General features: G+C 37.7%; 1 protein-coding gene across 1 annotated transcript in view; it reads right to left on the reverse strand.

The window, feature by feature from the left end:
- Positions 1-16,734, reverse strand: part of LOC126254906 (protein unc-13 homolog 4B-like) — a 142,262-nt gene that overhangs the window by 37,313 nt on the left and 88,215 nt on the right. The window contains exons 4-7 of the mRNA XM_049955348.1: positions 14,751-14,976; positions 14,583-14,642; positions 13,380-13,484; positions 579-794 (exon numbers count right to left, since the gene is read on the reverse strand). Coding sequence (XP_049811305.1) covers positions 579-794; positions 13,380-13,484; positions 14,583-14,642; positions 14,751-14,976 — 607 coding nt within the window. The remainder of the gene's footprint in view (positions 1-578; positions 795-13,379; positions 13,485-14,582; positions 14,643-14,750; positions 14,977-16,734) is intronic.

The raw sequence follows: 16,734 nt of genomic DNA on the forward strand, positions 1-16,734 counted from the left end.
TGTGACAGTCTTTTTGTTATGCCTATCTGTGACTCAGCATCTCCGCTATATAGTGAGTAGCAACTTCCTTTTCATAATATTGTTACATCCTGGAATTTTGATGAATGTAATAAATGTTTCTATGTGTTGTTCTTGGAAAATTATTCTAATTCATAATTATTATTATGATTATTAGTAATATTCTACTGTGAAATTAAGATGGGAAATAACAGTTTCATCTCGTTAAACAATGGAACTGAAAATGAAGAAAGTTTAACTATTCAGCAGAGTGCGTGTTGATATGAAACTTCCTGACAGATTAAAACTGTATGCCAGACTGTGTCTCGAATTCAATACCTTTGCCTTCTGCACAAATGCTTTACTGACTGTGTTACTCAAGCATAACTCACGATCTGTATTCAGAGCTCTATTTCTGCTAGTACCTCATCACTTACCTTCCAAATGTCCAAGTTCATGTCTCTGTGCATCACACAGTTTTAATCTATTCAAAATAAACTGTAGCTCTTCTTATTTGGAGTGGCCATCAAATGACAATCATTTATAGTCATTTACAGAAAAAGTGCACAATATTCACATACCCGTTCTGTTATGGAGTCAAGCTGATGTAGAACTTTCTGCTGTGCTGATTCAGATGTGCGTTCCACAGTATTTGATACAGTCTCATACCATTGGGATGCAAATGTTTCAGAACGGGCAGATCCTAGATCCCATAAAATTTCTTCTAGTTTCATTTCAGTCACAAATGGAGCTAGTGACTGATAAACATATTCAGATGAATTAATCCCAGAACACATCTGTAATAAGAGAGAGTTATCAAAATCTCAGACTGGAGTAAGCATTTCCAAATTTTAAGTGTGTTAATCATATTAGATGAGGAAAACATGTAAAGTATGAAAAACAAGGGAAAAATTAAGCACATTTTAACAAATGTGAAAGAATTAGGTAGGAGTAGGCATTCACAAGAAATATCATTGATAATCATCTTTACTAATAAACTAATTTCTTTTTAATACTATTATACTGAGTTTCATAAACATGGAGGAAACAGATACTATATACGAAAAGACGTACTTTCATATGTTGGAATGTACCTATTGGTGGTTTCTAGTTTTTTCTTGGTGTCTCATTGATTAGAGATCATTGAATTTCTCTAAACTGGTTTTATGGTGACTTCTCCAATAATGTACACAACACAACTTTTAATTAATTTGGCTTGTTCCACATTTATTGTCACTATTGACAATAAGATGACTAGTTGCAGCCCTCACATAAAAATGTTATTCACAGGTGGAAACTTCCAAAATCTTACTCATCAGTATGACAGCGTCCAACTATTCACAGTATGCATTTACAACCAAGTGCTAACAGAAAAATGACACAACACTGGTTTTAGTTCACACAGTCAGTCAACATATCAGATTTCCAAACATGTGCTACCAATACACAGAGGTTCATAGTAACAGGACCTGAATCAATGTTATTCATTGACTGACTCAAATCATTTAGTGTAAGATAATACACATCAATGCTTGACCTTAACACCTGGCATGAGTCATACAGACATGTTGATTGTACGAATACTGGTAACAGACTTCCACAGAAATATTAGTCATGTATGAACTTACCTGGAACTTGTTACACTGTTCTTATTTGCATGATTATCAACTGTAGACTTTATAATTGTTTGGATTATTTATTCAAGAGGAAGAGCTCCACAAACTGAGAAAGTCAGTAACACATTGGTCCACCTCTGGTTGTTATGAAGCAGTTATTCAGTTTGGCATTGACTGACAGAGTTGTTGGATGCCATCCGTGGAATCATCATCATCTTGGACAGTTTTCAGCCTCTGGCTGTGTCTGTTTGGAACATAAGTCTCTCCATCATCTTCTGTCTTGCCACCACCTCTCTGTCTTCACCTTGGTCCAGTCTTCTCCTTTCTTCTGGACGCATTCCTCCACTCCTATCAGCCACCTGTCTCTCAGTCTTCCTCTTGATCTCTTTCCTTCCAGTTTCATCTCATGTATATTCCTGGGTATCCTCTTCTTCTCAATTTGCTTAACATGCCCATACCATCTCAGCCTTGATTTCTCAATCTTCTTCTGTAATGGTTCCATCTTCATTAACTCTCTCATCCTCTCGTTTCTTAACCTGTCTATCTTTATCACTCCAGTACTGTTCCTCAAGAATTTCATCTCACTAGCTTGTACTTTGCTTTTCTCTCTTACTTTCATAACCCAGGTTTTGGATGCATATGTCAGGATTGGGACATAGTATGACCAGTATATAACCTTTTTACTGATTTAGGGTAAATCCTTGCTTCATATCAGGCTTTTGACACTCTTCCGAAATGCTTCTGCTTTTCTCTTCCGCTCATTTATTTCTCTGTCATTTTTTCCATTTTATTGTATCAGGCTTCCAAGGTACTTGAAACTCTCCTCTCTCCTCAATCATTCCCCACCAACTGTTATTCCAGTTGTTCCTCTCTTCTTCGTTCTTGTTGATAATCATCTCACTCTTACTTATACTAAATTTCATCCCATATTCTTGCACTGTTCATTCCCCTACGTCCAGATGCTCTTATACTTCCTCCTCCTTATTCCCCCAAATCATCAGATCATCTGCAAACACCATAGCTTTCATCTTTCCTTCACCAATAACTTGTGCCACTGTACTCAATACATCATCCATCACTACAATGAAGAGTAATGGTGAAAGTGCACTTCCATGTCTCAAGCTATTCTTCTGTTCAATCCAAGCTAATCTCTCTCCTCCCACTTTCACACAGCTCACACTTTCGTGGTTCATTTCCCTTATCCTCCAAATAATCTGTTTTGCTACTCTTCTGTTCTCCAGGGCTTTCCACACTTTGCTTCTATGTACACTATAATATGCTTTTTCAATGTCCAGAAAGGTAATTAGTAGATCTATTCCATATTCATAATGCTGTTCCTACAGTTGTCTTACAGAAAAAATTAGATCCACCATGGATCTTCTTGCTCTGAAGCCATGTTGCTCTTCTCTCATCCTTCCTTCTAATTTTTCCCGACTTCATGCTCCGAAATTTTTTTGAAAAGTCTTTGCACAATGACTCATAAATGTTATCCCCTGGTAGTTCTTGCACTCTTTTCTATTTCCTTTCTTAAAGACTGTTCATACCCAGACCCATACCCATACCCATACCCATACCCATACCCATACCCATTCCCTTCCTCCAGTCTTCTGTGATCATCTTCAGTCTCCACACAATTTTCATTACTCAATATAGCCATTGTATCCCCACTTATCCTGCTGCTCTCGCCATCTCTACACTTAGCTCATCCAGATCTGGTGAATTCCCTCCCTTCATCTTGCCCAATGCCCCTTCCACTTCTCGCCATGTAAGGTCTTTTTCTATTTGCTGTCCCTCCTCTTTTTTCTCCTCGGCTTGTACCTCCTCATCCAGGTCTCCATTCGAGTTCAGGAGTTCTCCAAAATACTCCTTCCACATATTCTTGAGTTCCTCCTTATTCTCTATGTCTTGGCCACTTTTGTTCACCATTCAGGCATAATCTGTCATACTGTTCTTCCTCTTACTTTTAATCATCCCATACAACACGTTTTTTGAACATTTACTATCCCCCTCCATCATTCTGGTCCACTGGTCCATCCACTTTCTTCTCCTCTGCCACTCACTCTTTTTGCTTCTTTCTTTCTTGCTTGATACTCTTCTCTTGTCTCTACTGTTCTCTTCTGAAACCATACCCTAAAGGCTCTATTCTTCATCTGTACTATATCCTTGTTTTTTATCCCACTATCTCTTTTTGTTGCTTGTCCTCCCACATATTGTTTCAACCACACTTACTAATATTCCCTTGAATCTACCCCATTCCTTTTCTACCATTTTTGGTTCATCCTTTGGAATGCGTTCCTTTACCACTCGTAGCTACTGTAGCCTGCTTTGTTCCTCCTTCAACTTCCATACCATTATACGTCTTTCCTGGTTTTCTGTCTCTTTATAATGCTTAGTCGCTCTCAAGTACATTACCAGCAAACAGTGGTCACTATTTAAGGCCTCTGATGGTATTACCATTCATCTCACTATCATACAGGAAGTAGTCAGATCAACTTTCTCTTTAAGTCTTGACTGTACCAGGTAATGTTGTGGCTCTCTCTTTTCCTGAACCAAGAGTTCTCAACCAGCAAGCCATTCCTTTGACAGAACTCCAATAGTCTTTCACCTCCCTCATTTTGGCAGCCCCAACCCTCCGGTCCAAGCACACTTTTGCAGCCTTTTCTTTCTCTTCCAACATGTGTGTTTAAATCCCCCATTATGATCACATTTTTCCTTGCCATCTGCTTCTGCATTTCCTCTTCAGACGCTTGCTTCTCCTCAGATGTGCAACTCACCTGTGGTGCATACACTCATATTGCCTCTATGGTCATCTCCTTGAGTGATATTTTGATCTTCATCATCCTATCACTTATTCTCTTTGCTTCCTCATTTCATCCATCTCTTACTACTATTCCCCTCTCCATGAACCATGGACCTTGCCGTTGGTGGGGAGGCTTGCATGCCTCAACGATACAGATAGGTGCAACCACAATGGAGGGGTATCTGTTGAGAGGCCAGACAAACGTGTGGTTCCTGAAGAGGGGCAGCAGCCTTTTCAGTAGTTGCAGGGGCAACAGTCTGGAAGATTGACTGATCTGGCCTTGTAACACTAACCAAAATGGCCTTGCTGTTCTGGTACTGCAAACGGCTGAAAGCAAGGGGAAACTACAGCCGTAATTTTTCCTGAGGGCATGCAGCTTTACTGTGTGATTAAATGATGATGGCGTCCTCTTGGGTAAAATATTCTGGAGGTAAAATAGTCCCCGATTCAGATATCCGGGTGGGGACTACTCGAGAGGACGTCATTATCAGGAGAAAGAAAACTGGCGTTCTATGGATCGGAGCGTGGAATGTCAGATCCCTTAATCGGGCAGGTAGGTTAGAAAATTTAAAAAGGGAAATGGATAGGTTAAAGTTAGATATAGTGGGAATTAGTGAAGTTTGGTGGCAGGAGGAACAAGACTTTTGGTCAGGCGAATACAGGGTTATAAATACAAAATCAAATAGGGGTAATGCAGGTGTAGGTTTAATAATGAATAAAAAATAGGAGTACAGGTAAGCTACTACAAACAGCATAGTGAACGCATTATTGTGGCCAAGATAGACACGAAGCCCACGCCTACTACAGTGGTACAAGTTTATATGCCAACTAGCTCTGCAGATGACGAAGAAATTGATGAAATGTATGATGAGATAAACGAAATTATTCAGGTACAGAAGAGAGACGAAAATTTAATAGTCATGGGTGACTGGAATTCGAGAGTAGGAAAAGGGAGAAAAGGAAACATAGTAGGTGAATATGGATTGGGGCTAAGAAATGAAAGAGGAAGCCGCCTGGTAGAATTTTGCACAGAGAATAACTTAATCATAGCCAACACTTGGTTCAAGAATCATGAAAGAAGGTTGTATACATGGAAGAACCCTGGAGATACTAAAAGGTATCAGATAGATTATATAATGGTAAGACAGAGATTTAGGAACCAGGTTTTAAATTGTAAGACATTTCCAGGGGCGGATGTGGCCTCTGACCACAATCTATTGGTTATCAACTGTGGATAAAACTGAAGAAACTGCAAAAAGGTGGGAATTTAAGGAGATGGGACATGGATAAACTGAAAGAACCAGAGGTTGTACGGAGTTTCAGGGAGAGCATAAGGGAACAGTTGACAGGACTGTGGGAAAGAAATACAGTAGAAGAAGAATGGGTCGCTTTGAGGGATGAAATAGTGAAGGCAGCAGAGGATCAAATAGGTAAGAAGACAAGGTCTAGTAGAAACCCTTGGGTAACAGAAGAAACATTGAATTTAATTGATGAAAGGAGAAAATATAAAACAGCAGTAAATGAAGCAGGCAAAACGGAATACAAACGTCTCAAAAATGAGATCGACAGGAAGCGCAAAATGGCTAAGCAGTGATGGCTAGAGGACAAATGTAAGGATGTAGAGGCTTATCTCACTAGGGGTAAAATAGATACTGCTTACAGGAAAATTAAAGAGACCTTTGGAGATAGGAGAACCACTTGCATGAATATCAAGAGCTTTGATGGAAAACCAGTTCTAAGCACATAAGGGAAAGCAGAAAGGTGGAAGGAGTTTATAGAGGGTCTATACAAGGGCGATGTACTTGAGGACAATATTATGGAAATTGAAGAGGAGGAAGAGGAGGTAGATGAAGATGAAATGGGAGACATGATACTGCGTAAAGAGTTTGACAGAGCACTGAAAGACCTGAGTCGAAACAAGGCCCCCGGAGTAGACAACATTCCATTAGAACTACTGACAGCCTTCGGAGAGCCAGTCCTGACAAAACTCTACCATCTGGTGAGCAAAATGTATGAGACAGGCGAAATACCCTCAGACTTCAAGAAGAATATAATAATTGCAATCCCAAAGAAAGCAGGTGTTGACAGATGTGAAAATTACCGAACAATCAGTTGAATGGGTCACAGCTGCAAAATACTAACGCGAATTCTTTACAGACGAATGGAAAAACTGATAGAAGCTGACCTCGGGGAAGATCAGTTTGGATTCCGCAGAAATGGTGGAACATGTGAGGCAATACTGACCCTACGACTTATCTTAGAAAGTAGATTAAGGAAAGGCAAACCTACGTTTCTAGCATTTGTAGACTTGGAGAAAGCTTTTGACAATGTTGATTGAAATACTCTCTTTCAAATTCTGAAGGTGGCAGGGGTAAAATACAGGGAGCGAAAGGCTATTTACAATTTGTACAGAAAGCAGATGGCAGTTATAAGAGTCGAGGGGTATGAAAGGGAAGCAGTGGTTGGGAAGGGAGTGAGACAGAGTTGTAGCCTATCCCCGATGTTATTCAATCTGTATATTGAGCAAGCAATAAAAGAAACAAAAGAAAAGTTCAGAGTAGGTATTAAAATCCATGGAGAAGAAATAAAAACATTGAGGTTCGCCGATGACATTGTAATTCTGTCAGAGACAGCAAAGGACTTGGAAGAGCAGTTGAACGGAATGGACAGTGTCTTGATAGGAGGGTATAAGATGAACATCAACAAAAGCAAAACGAGAATAATGGAATGTAGTCGAATTAAGTCGGGTGATGTTGAGGGAATTAGATTAGGAAATGAGACACCTAAAGTAGTAAAGGAGTTTTGCTATTTGGGGAGCAAAATAACTGATGATGGTCAAAGTAGAGAGGATATAAAATGTAGACTGGCAATGGCAAGGAAAGCGTTTCTGAAGAAGAAAAATTTGTTAACATCGAGTATAGATTTAAATGTCAGGAAGTCGTTTCTGAAAGTATTTGTATGGAGTGTAGCCATGTATGGAAGTGAAACATGGACAATAAATAGTTTAGACAAGAACAGAATAGAAGCTTTCAAAATGTGGTGCTACAGAAGAATGCTGAAGATTAGATGGGTAGATCACATAACTAATGAGGAGGTATTGAACAGAATTGAGGAGAAGAGGAGCTTGTGGCACAACTTAACTAGAAGAAGGGATCGGTTGGTAGGACATGTTCTGAGACATCGAGGGATCACCAATTTAGTATTGGAGGGCAGCGTGGAGGGTAAAAATCATAGAGGGAGGCCAAGAGATGAATAGACTAAGCAGATTCAGAAGGATGTAGGCTGCAGTAGGTACTGGGAGATGAGGAGGCTTGCACAGGATAGAGTAGCATGGGGAGCTGCATCAAACCAGTCCCAGGACTGAAGACCACAACAACAACAACAACAACTACTATTCCCACTCCAATTCCCCTTCCCTCCTCATTTGCACTCCAGTACAGTCAGTAGCCTTTCCTCAGTTCTCTCCTTCCTTCTCCTTTCCATCTCATTTCAGGTAACCCCAATAGGTCTAACTTCCTTCTTTCCATCATGTCTACCATCTCTTCCACCTTTCCAGCCAGTGTTTGTATATTTAGTGTTCCAAATCTTAGTGCGCAAAATTCTATCTGACTGGCACATTATATTGTCAAAATCCTGAGCTATTTGAAGGCTCTGCCCACAATGCTCCAAACATTTGCAATTGGAGCAAAATCTTGTGACCTTGCTGAACAAAGTAAGATTTAGCAAGCATGAAGACAAGAAACTTACACCATTTATAGGTGGACATTACCTAGCTGAAATGTAAGCCAAGGATGGCTTACCATGAAGGGCAAGAAAATGGGGCACAGAATATTGTCAACATACTGCTGTGCTGTAAAGGTGCAGTGGATGACAAAAAAAAAAGACGTCCTGCTATGAAATGAAATGGCACCCTAGACCATCACTCCTGGCTGTCGGGCCATGTAATGGGTGACAGTCAGGTTGGTATCCCACTGCTGTCTGAGGCATCTCCAGCCACATGTTTGCTGGTCACTGGGGCTCAATTTGAAGTGGAACTCATGAAAGATGAATCCTGCTTTGAATTCTGTTCTGATGACCAGTGAAGATGTGTCTGGAGACGTCCTAGACTGTAGTTGGTTACCAACCCAACTGTTGCTGCTATACAGTCCAACAACCAGGTATAATGATTTTCTGAAATTGTAATCATTTGTCTGTCTGTATATGTACATCACATCTATCAATTTCCATCCAGTTTGGATAATTCCTTTGAGGTGTATGTGGTTTTTTCCCTTAGAGTATAAATAGTTAGAAATTACAAAAATGTTATGGAACCATAATGTGTACCTATGCTGTGAATGTCAGTACAGTTGTCATATTTGAAATTATGATAAATTATACAAATTCTTAGTTAATGGCTGAACTGTTTAATGATGGTTGTCATTTGGTCCAGAAAAATTAGGGCACCAAAATTACAATGGTTAACTTGGGAATTTAGCACACAAAAGGAAACAATAGTTTTAGGTGAATGATAACTTCAATTCTAAATATCTGATAAGTTACTTAGTTTCAGAAATATTAAAAATGTTACTGTAAGGTCCGGGTTCTGGGCTTTCTAATGGTATACTTCAATGTTCATAAAATGACTGATTAGCAGTCAAGATCTAGAATTACCCACTACAGTAATAATTTCAGTTATTAATTACTCTGAATTAACCTGGTTTTCAGAAAACATAAATGCATCACTGCATTCTACATATTGAAAATTATTATCTGAATACCAAATTTACTTGAAATAAGGTCTCAATAATATTTAGATAGATTTTGGGATGCACAACATATGCATGATATGCATAACTACATTTATAAGGGAACTCAGAAAGTAAAAAAAATATATAGTTATTAGCAGGACTACAATAATAGCAAGTGAGGTGGTTCCAGCTTGCTATGTTATAATATGCACTTCATAGTATTGTGCTTATGCAACAGAGCACATGCTCCAAAAATAAATCCAGCGAGTGTCAGGGGAAGACAGCTACTTCCACCTTCTGGGGAAAAAAATATCTTGGGAAAGCAAATTACCACAGAGATAGAAGTACAAACTCAGCATTAGTTTGAAGAAAAGCAAAAAGTGTAATGGATATTGACTAGTAGAAAGTGCACCTAGAGCCACTTGTTGTGAAATGTCAAAACTATACCACAATTCATCACTATTATTCTTCCAGCTGAAAATGGTTCCAGTAGCATTATACCTTCAATTTGTGATGCTTTTCTTGTGTTACCAACATATGGCAAAAACTATTAAAAAGTGAGTATACAAAGATCTGCCAGTACTGCGGTTCTCTTCAGATCACGAAAGTTAAGTGCTGTTGAGCTTGGCTCATACTTGGATGGGTGACTGTCTGGGTCTACCAAGCACTGTTGGCAAGCAGGGCGCGCTGAGCTCTTGTGAGGCTAATTGAGAAGCTACTTGACTGAAAAGTAGCTGCTCTAGTCACAAAAACTGACAATGGCCAGGAGAGTTTTGTGCTGACCACAAGCCCCTCCATATCAGCAACCATCGGTTGAGGATGACATGGCAGTTGGTCATTACTGTTAGGCCCTCCAAGGCCTGTTCAGACAGAGTATACGATCATCTCATATTACCTTCCTTACAGCAAAATAAAATGCACTAATCTCAAACAAGCTATACTCCTTATGTTAAGAATGCTGTAGTAGGTACTAGATATCTATTATAAAATGATAACATTAGTATGTTTGGCAATTAATAATCACAGATTTTCAATATATTTGAGTTTTATTTTGTAAGAAACTGTGCTTTGATTCCCCCACTCAATCTGTCTTCCACAAAATTAATATGAGTTTCCACCACCAAGCACCAGCTCAGATCCTGTGTATATGCTCACACATATTATTTCGTTTTCCACCTCATATGCAGGTTTCTATATGATGTTGGCTCTCCACCTTTGTCTGTTTCCTGCCATTTTTATTTTCATTACCTATCTGACAATTTAACTTTGTCTATCATCTCTCCTTTCATTTTTCATTTAACCAATCCTTTCAGTGGATATACTGATGAGGACTGTCTTCTTAGACAATGTGAAAAATAATTATTGTTCCTCTTTATTATTTGCTGTAATATTAGTTTATTTTAACTAACCCTTTTTAGTATTTCCTAATTTTCAACTCTTTCTGTCATGCTTGTACTTTTTAACTTTCTCTGAATCCACATCTCAATGGTGTTCAATCTCATTTTATCTTGCTATAATATTTCTTATGTCTCTGCTGCATAAAATGTCACAGTGTAAGACACCTGACCAATATTTTCTCATTTCTGTAATCAATGTCCTACATGGTAGTTTTCTTTCCAGTTTAATTCTTGCTTGGACATTGTAATTTTGAATCTTATTTCTTTCACCTTTCGTATCTTCCTTGATTAAGATGCTTAAGTGTTGACTTACTTGGTTAATTGTGGCTGGTTCTATGTTGTGTTCTTACACACACACACACACACACCCACACACACACACACACACAATCTCTCTCTCTCTCTCCCTCCCTCTCTCTCTCTCTCTCTCTCTCTCTCTCTCTCTCTCTCTCCCTGTTCCTTTCACCTGCCACAATTAGTGATGGGATGCTGTTAGTAATGCTGAACAGACCAACACCATCCTGTAATGCTTTCTGCATAAACACTATGAGGGAACTGCAGAACATTTTAGAGAGAGCTTCAGATAATGCAAAAAGTTAGTGCGTAGTATTCATTAAATGAAACACTGTCCTTGCAGTTTGTTAGGTCCTGCTGAGTAACAAGTTGAAATGAAATAAAGAAGTTTAGTCCACCAAGTATTGTGCTCGAAAGTATTTGCCAAGATGCTGACTTAGAAACTAGTATGTTACTTAAAGTTGCATATTTTCATTCCCTCTCTCCTGTGGCAATGCAGCTGAAGTAAATAAATTTTTTGTTCAGCTTATCCGAGCTGTAAGAATATTGTTTAAAGTATATATCTACAGATCTTTCAGAGGCTTTTTCAAAGATCTTGGGATTATTACACTCACTTTCCAGTAGGCCAACATTTATTCATTAATTGTACTTGTTGCTAGTAATAAAAATCTGTTTCAGTTGAACTGTGATTTACACAATCCGGACATAAGAAACAAATGATTTTCATCTAGACTTTGTTTCCTTCTCCAGAGTTAAGTGTAGAGTTGTGGAATTTGGTGGGAAAACCCTCAGTGTAGTTGATTCTTGTTGGCCACACAGCAAGTAGCACTGTTCAGAATAGACAAGGCTCTGTTGTAATTGTTATGCTATGACATATAACAATCTCATCATATAGATATGAAGCTAATAATGTGAGCTAAATGACAAGTGGAAACTTGAGTTCAAAGCTCCTGTTTTTTAATTAGCTCTGTGCAATTTACAAAGTCAATAAACATAATAGATAAAGCAATTCAGACTTCTGTTTCTTTGTAAGGAGTTGTCACCATATGATTAGTCTTAGAACTTACATTTTTTTTGTTTTCTTCAGAGAAATAGTGTTTTAGTATATAACAGTAAGCAAAAATTATATAAATTTTAATTATTTCATTCTTTGCCAACTTTTATTCTCTGTTCCTGTTTCATTCTTACTGTTTGATAACTTTGAACTTTTATCTTCTTTGGGTCAATAATTAGTTATGACTCAGTGAAATAATGTCATACCCAGGAGTTCCATCATCCAGAGAAAGAACAGAGTTTAAGAAAACAGAACTCAAGTTCGATAGATAAGAGCATGAAATTCAACACAAAAACTTAAGAAAGGGCAAACAGTCCCAAACTCCAGCAAAGTTTACAGTGATAACTTAGTGCCAAATTGGCACAAAATGGGCTCTGTAGTGAAAAAAATTTGTTGCTATCCACAAAGAGACTGAACATCAGAAAACAGTGTTCAATTGAAGGAAAACTTTTACAAAGTTTGACAAAATCTCAGTGTTATTTATCTGTGCAAGTGGGAATTAAGAGACAATCATATCAGAACATTAATTAAAATGTGGTGCATTTATGTAATTACAAATTTACTGTTGTGAATGACTTAAAGCATCCAGGTGAACTTTTGTGTGTTGAGTTTTGCCAGTGATTTATGAGTGAAATGGAATCAGGACTTTAGGAACTTCAGATTTTCATTTCTTAAGATGAGGCCCAATTCATCCTGTCAAGGTGTGTGAACTCACAGTACAAACACCATTATACATCAGAAAAAACCATGCTCTTTTGAACAGCAGTTGGGTAATCTTGAGATTGGTATTCGCGCATGTAATATCTGGTGTACACATCATAACACGATTTTGTCACCAAACCGTTAATGCTAACCAGTGTGTGCAGAAAATGTTTAACCCACATGTAGATCAACCCACAGTATATGAATGACTGTATAGATATTTTCAGCAATAGGAACAACAACATGTACCCTCTTGACAATCTTGTCAAAAATGCATGAGTTGTTCATTGGAAGAAGACACTCAGGAGAGGCAGTGCAATCTTCTGGCCACCTTGATCACTTTATCTCCCTCCCTGTGATTTTTGTCTGTGGGACAAATTGAAGAGCCAGGTACACTCAAATAATCCTTACACAATAGAAAAGCTGCAGCAGAATATTGAAGACACTAGTGCTGTTGCTGCTGTCCCCCAGGCAAAGCTGCAATGCATGTCTCACAATTTGATAAATAAAATACAGCACTGCATCTAATGGTTGACATTTACAGCATCTTTGATGATGTTAACTGATAAAGGTCAATTGAATGTTTCCCAGTTTATAAATATTTTCCAGGCTAGTTTTATTTTGCTCACCATGTATACATTTAATTCACCTTGAAGACTACAGCTCTTCACATATTTTGAGGTTATACCTTTAGTTGGAAAATTTTTATTTAACATTTACATTTACATTTAGAACTAAAAGGAAAGAGAGTAAAAAGAATGATTTACCAACAATACGTAAAACTATACTAACCTCAGGGGAAACTTTGAATGGCCTATTGCTCTCATCAGCTTCCTGGAGTGACTTAATCTTCTTGGTAATTTCATCAATGAAGAAGAGCACACATCTACAAAAATCCTTGAGAAAGAAATAAAGTCATAACTTTTTTGAAGAAAATAAAAATGTGCTAAAACTTATATTGAAACAGAAAAATAAAATTCAAATGTAATGACCAATACATGAGACCCATATACGGTTAAGAAAAGCCTGTTTTTTTTTATTTTAGTCATAGAAAATCTTTATACTTTTACTGTGTCTGTCTTACACAAAAATGTTATGAGTGCTAATGGCTTCTGTCAATGTTGTCACCTCTTATACATGTTCCTCTTGTGAAAATTTAGGAGCAAAAGAATTGTACAGGAAATCTTTGAAAAAATATCATAAGAAAAAACTGAGAGTGGCGTGTCTCCCTGTGCCTGTATATGTGCAGATGGATATGTGTGTGTGTGTGTGTGAGTGTATACCTGTCCCTTTTCTCCCCTAAGGTAAGTCTTTCCGCTCCCGGGATTGGAATGACTCCTTACCCTCTCCCTTAAAACCCACATCCTTTCGTCTTTCCCTCTCCTTCCCTCTTTCCTGATGAAGCATCTGTGGTTTGCAAAAGCTTGATATTTGTATGTGTGTTTGTGTGTTTTTTATTGTGCCTATCTACCAGTGCTTTCCAGTTTTGGTATATATTGGGAACTATAGTCTGTATTTGTGTAGCAATATCTGAGAAATGAATGTAAAATAATATAAACTCTTGTATTTCTCTTAAAAGTGTTTCCTATTGTAAATCATAACACAAAATCAAATGCTTTGCAAATTGCATGTGATAAAATGAACAAATCACATTTCATGTTTCACATATTGTTTGTGAAACATTGGCTGTAAACTGAAGTATTGGAGCTAGTTTTTATGAAACAAAAATACACTTGCTGTATAGCACTACACCAGTGAAAATGGCACTTAGAGAAGCATTGGTGCCAATAATTGGTAGGGAATTTGATGTTACTACACTACAGTACAAACAAACAATATGTTTTTGCTTTAAAACTGCACTTAATGGATTTTGTAAATTATCTAAGTAAATTTCTGTTAACTGTAAAGTTAATTGAAATCCTCAATACTTTCAATTTCTGTATGATTACTATTCTTATCCTATGTTGTAAAAAGAATTTATCATGTAATACATACATCCAGCATTTTTGCAGCACATTTGTAAGATACTCCTTGTTTGTAAGTGGCCCTTTTCAACTGTGAAAAAATAAATGTATAGGCTATAGACATCTATACATTACTCTGCACAAGTGTTTAATCAAACACAAACCACTGCACATAAGCCATTTATTCAGAGGTACTAACTTGATAAAAGAGCTCCATCATATCCAGAGCTGATGACGTGTACTTAACATCATTATCAATGGGTTTTAAGGTGTCTTTCCTTATTGCTGTTTCAATCATTGTCATGATCCTAGTAAGTGAAATATCAAGCCAAGATACTTTTCCATTCTTTGATACTTCACACATTTTATGAAGATTAAATAGTTCCCAAGTATCAGGTTCTTGTCCACTCCCACTGCTGCTGCTGCTGAAAATATGTAGTGCATCGATACAGAAGTTTATTTATTTATGAGAGCCTTGTATTATGTATCGAAAGATAATTCTTAGATTTATACAGCAAACTATAGAAAATGAAATGTGAGATACAGACCTAACCCATTGAAATCACTTGTGTAGGAATGAAAGTGGATGCCACAAGAAGATTTATTTACTTTGAAATTGTGATAGTACTTTACTGGTCATTTGTACTGCAAGAGGAACAGTATGATGCAGGACAAGTCAGCCTTTAGGTTCCACAATTGATATGAACTTGATGAAGATTAAAAGCATGGGTCTGTTTGGACTCTAAATGTTTGCCAACAATTAAAATTTATTAGTACATCATGACTGGCCATTTTTGGCCATAAAGGCCAATTTGAAGTGATACCAAAAGCAGCCAGATGTGTCAGTTACAATAATCTTGGGAGATAGGATAGAGCAAATGTTTCCTCACAAGTACGAGACACACGCTATGTCTTGTTTCCCAAGATTGCAACAGCTGATGTATCTTGCTACTTCTTGGCCTTCTTATTCTTCCTGCAGCCACAGTACCCTCTCTTCAGCAGTCCTTTTTATCTCCATGTATGAAGAACATCTCCTATCTCACTAATCATATTTTTGAAATAGGATGTTCTCAGTTGTCCCGTCATTACTTTCCCTACAATCTTGCCTTTGAAAATGTTTTGTAAGAGAATATCATCTCTAATTAAGTATTGAATTAGTCTTGCTTAATGTTGAGCTATAGCTTTCAGCAATTATTTCTTCTCTCCTATTTCTTGTAGAATTATCTCATTCATTTTTTTCTATCAATTCAGCTAGTTCTTGCAGCACTTCTCCTGAACTACATTTCCACAGCTTTGAGATGAGGTGTCTCCTGCTTTGGTAACATCCAGGTTTCACATTTATACATCAGGACACTCTAAACAAAGCTCTTCACACATATAGCTTCTTGCTGTCACTTGAAAATTGCCTCTGGAGTAAAAACTGCTCAGTTATGACAAAAATACATTTTAATTTCTGATTTACATGCCTTGTAGAACTGTGTTTTTAAAATGACTGTAACAAGGTGCCTCCCATCAGTAAAAGTATTTTACTCAGTAGACAGGTGCTTCTGAGAGGATAGAGCATTTGTGGCACCTCTAGGATTTAATGGCTGGTGGTGGCTGCCAACATAATGTAGACAATGAAGAGAACTTGTTGCTGACAGTTGTGAGGAAGATCAGCAATTTTCAAGAACGGTGTTTTTGCAATAACAAAGTTATTTCATAAAGGATGGTTCTTTCTCATAACATCCATAATGGAGAATAGAGAATCCCCAAACCAGGAAAGTATGAGGGTACCGGCAATGGTATTGTGTCATAGGCTGATGTGGCTCTATTGATCATTATCTCAATGGACCACATGTGCTACTTCCAAGATTGACAGGAGAACAATATTTGCATTTCTAGGATACTTATTCACAAGAAGAAGTTAGTGTGGTCATTAAATGGAAATGTGGTTCATATATGATGGAGTTGCCAGTCACTTCAGTGCCACAGTGTGATGCCAGCAAAACAATTTCTTTCCTTCAAAATGAAGTGGTTCTGGAGGCCCTGTAGCATGATCCATTAGACCCTCTGGCCACAATTCACTTTTTCTTTTTTGAACCATCTGAAATCTTTAGTTTATTGAGGTGAGATCTCTGACAGAATTAATTTGTGATGCAGAATATAAAATAACTTGACACTACATTAAAAGAGACAGACAT

The sequence above is a fragment of the Schistocerca nitens genome, chromosome 1 (assembly GCF_023898315.1).
Source record: "Schistocerca nitens isolate TAMUIC-IGC-003100 chromosome 1, iqSchNite1.1, whole genome shotgun sequence".
NCBI lineage: Eukaryota > Metazoa > Arthropoda > Insecta > Orthoptera > Acrididae > Schistocerca > Schistocerca nitens.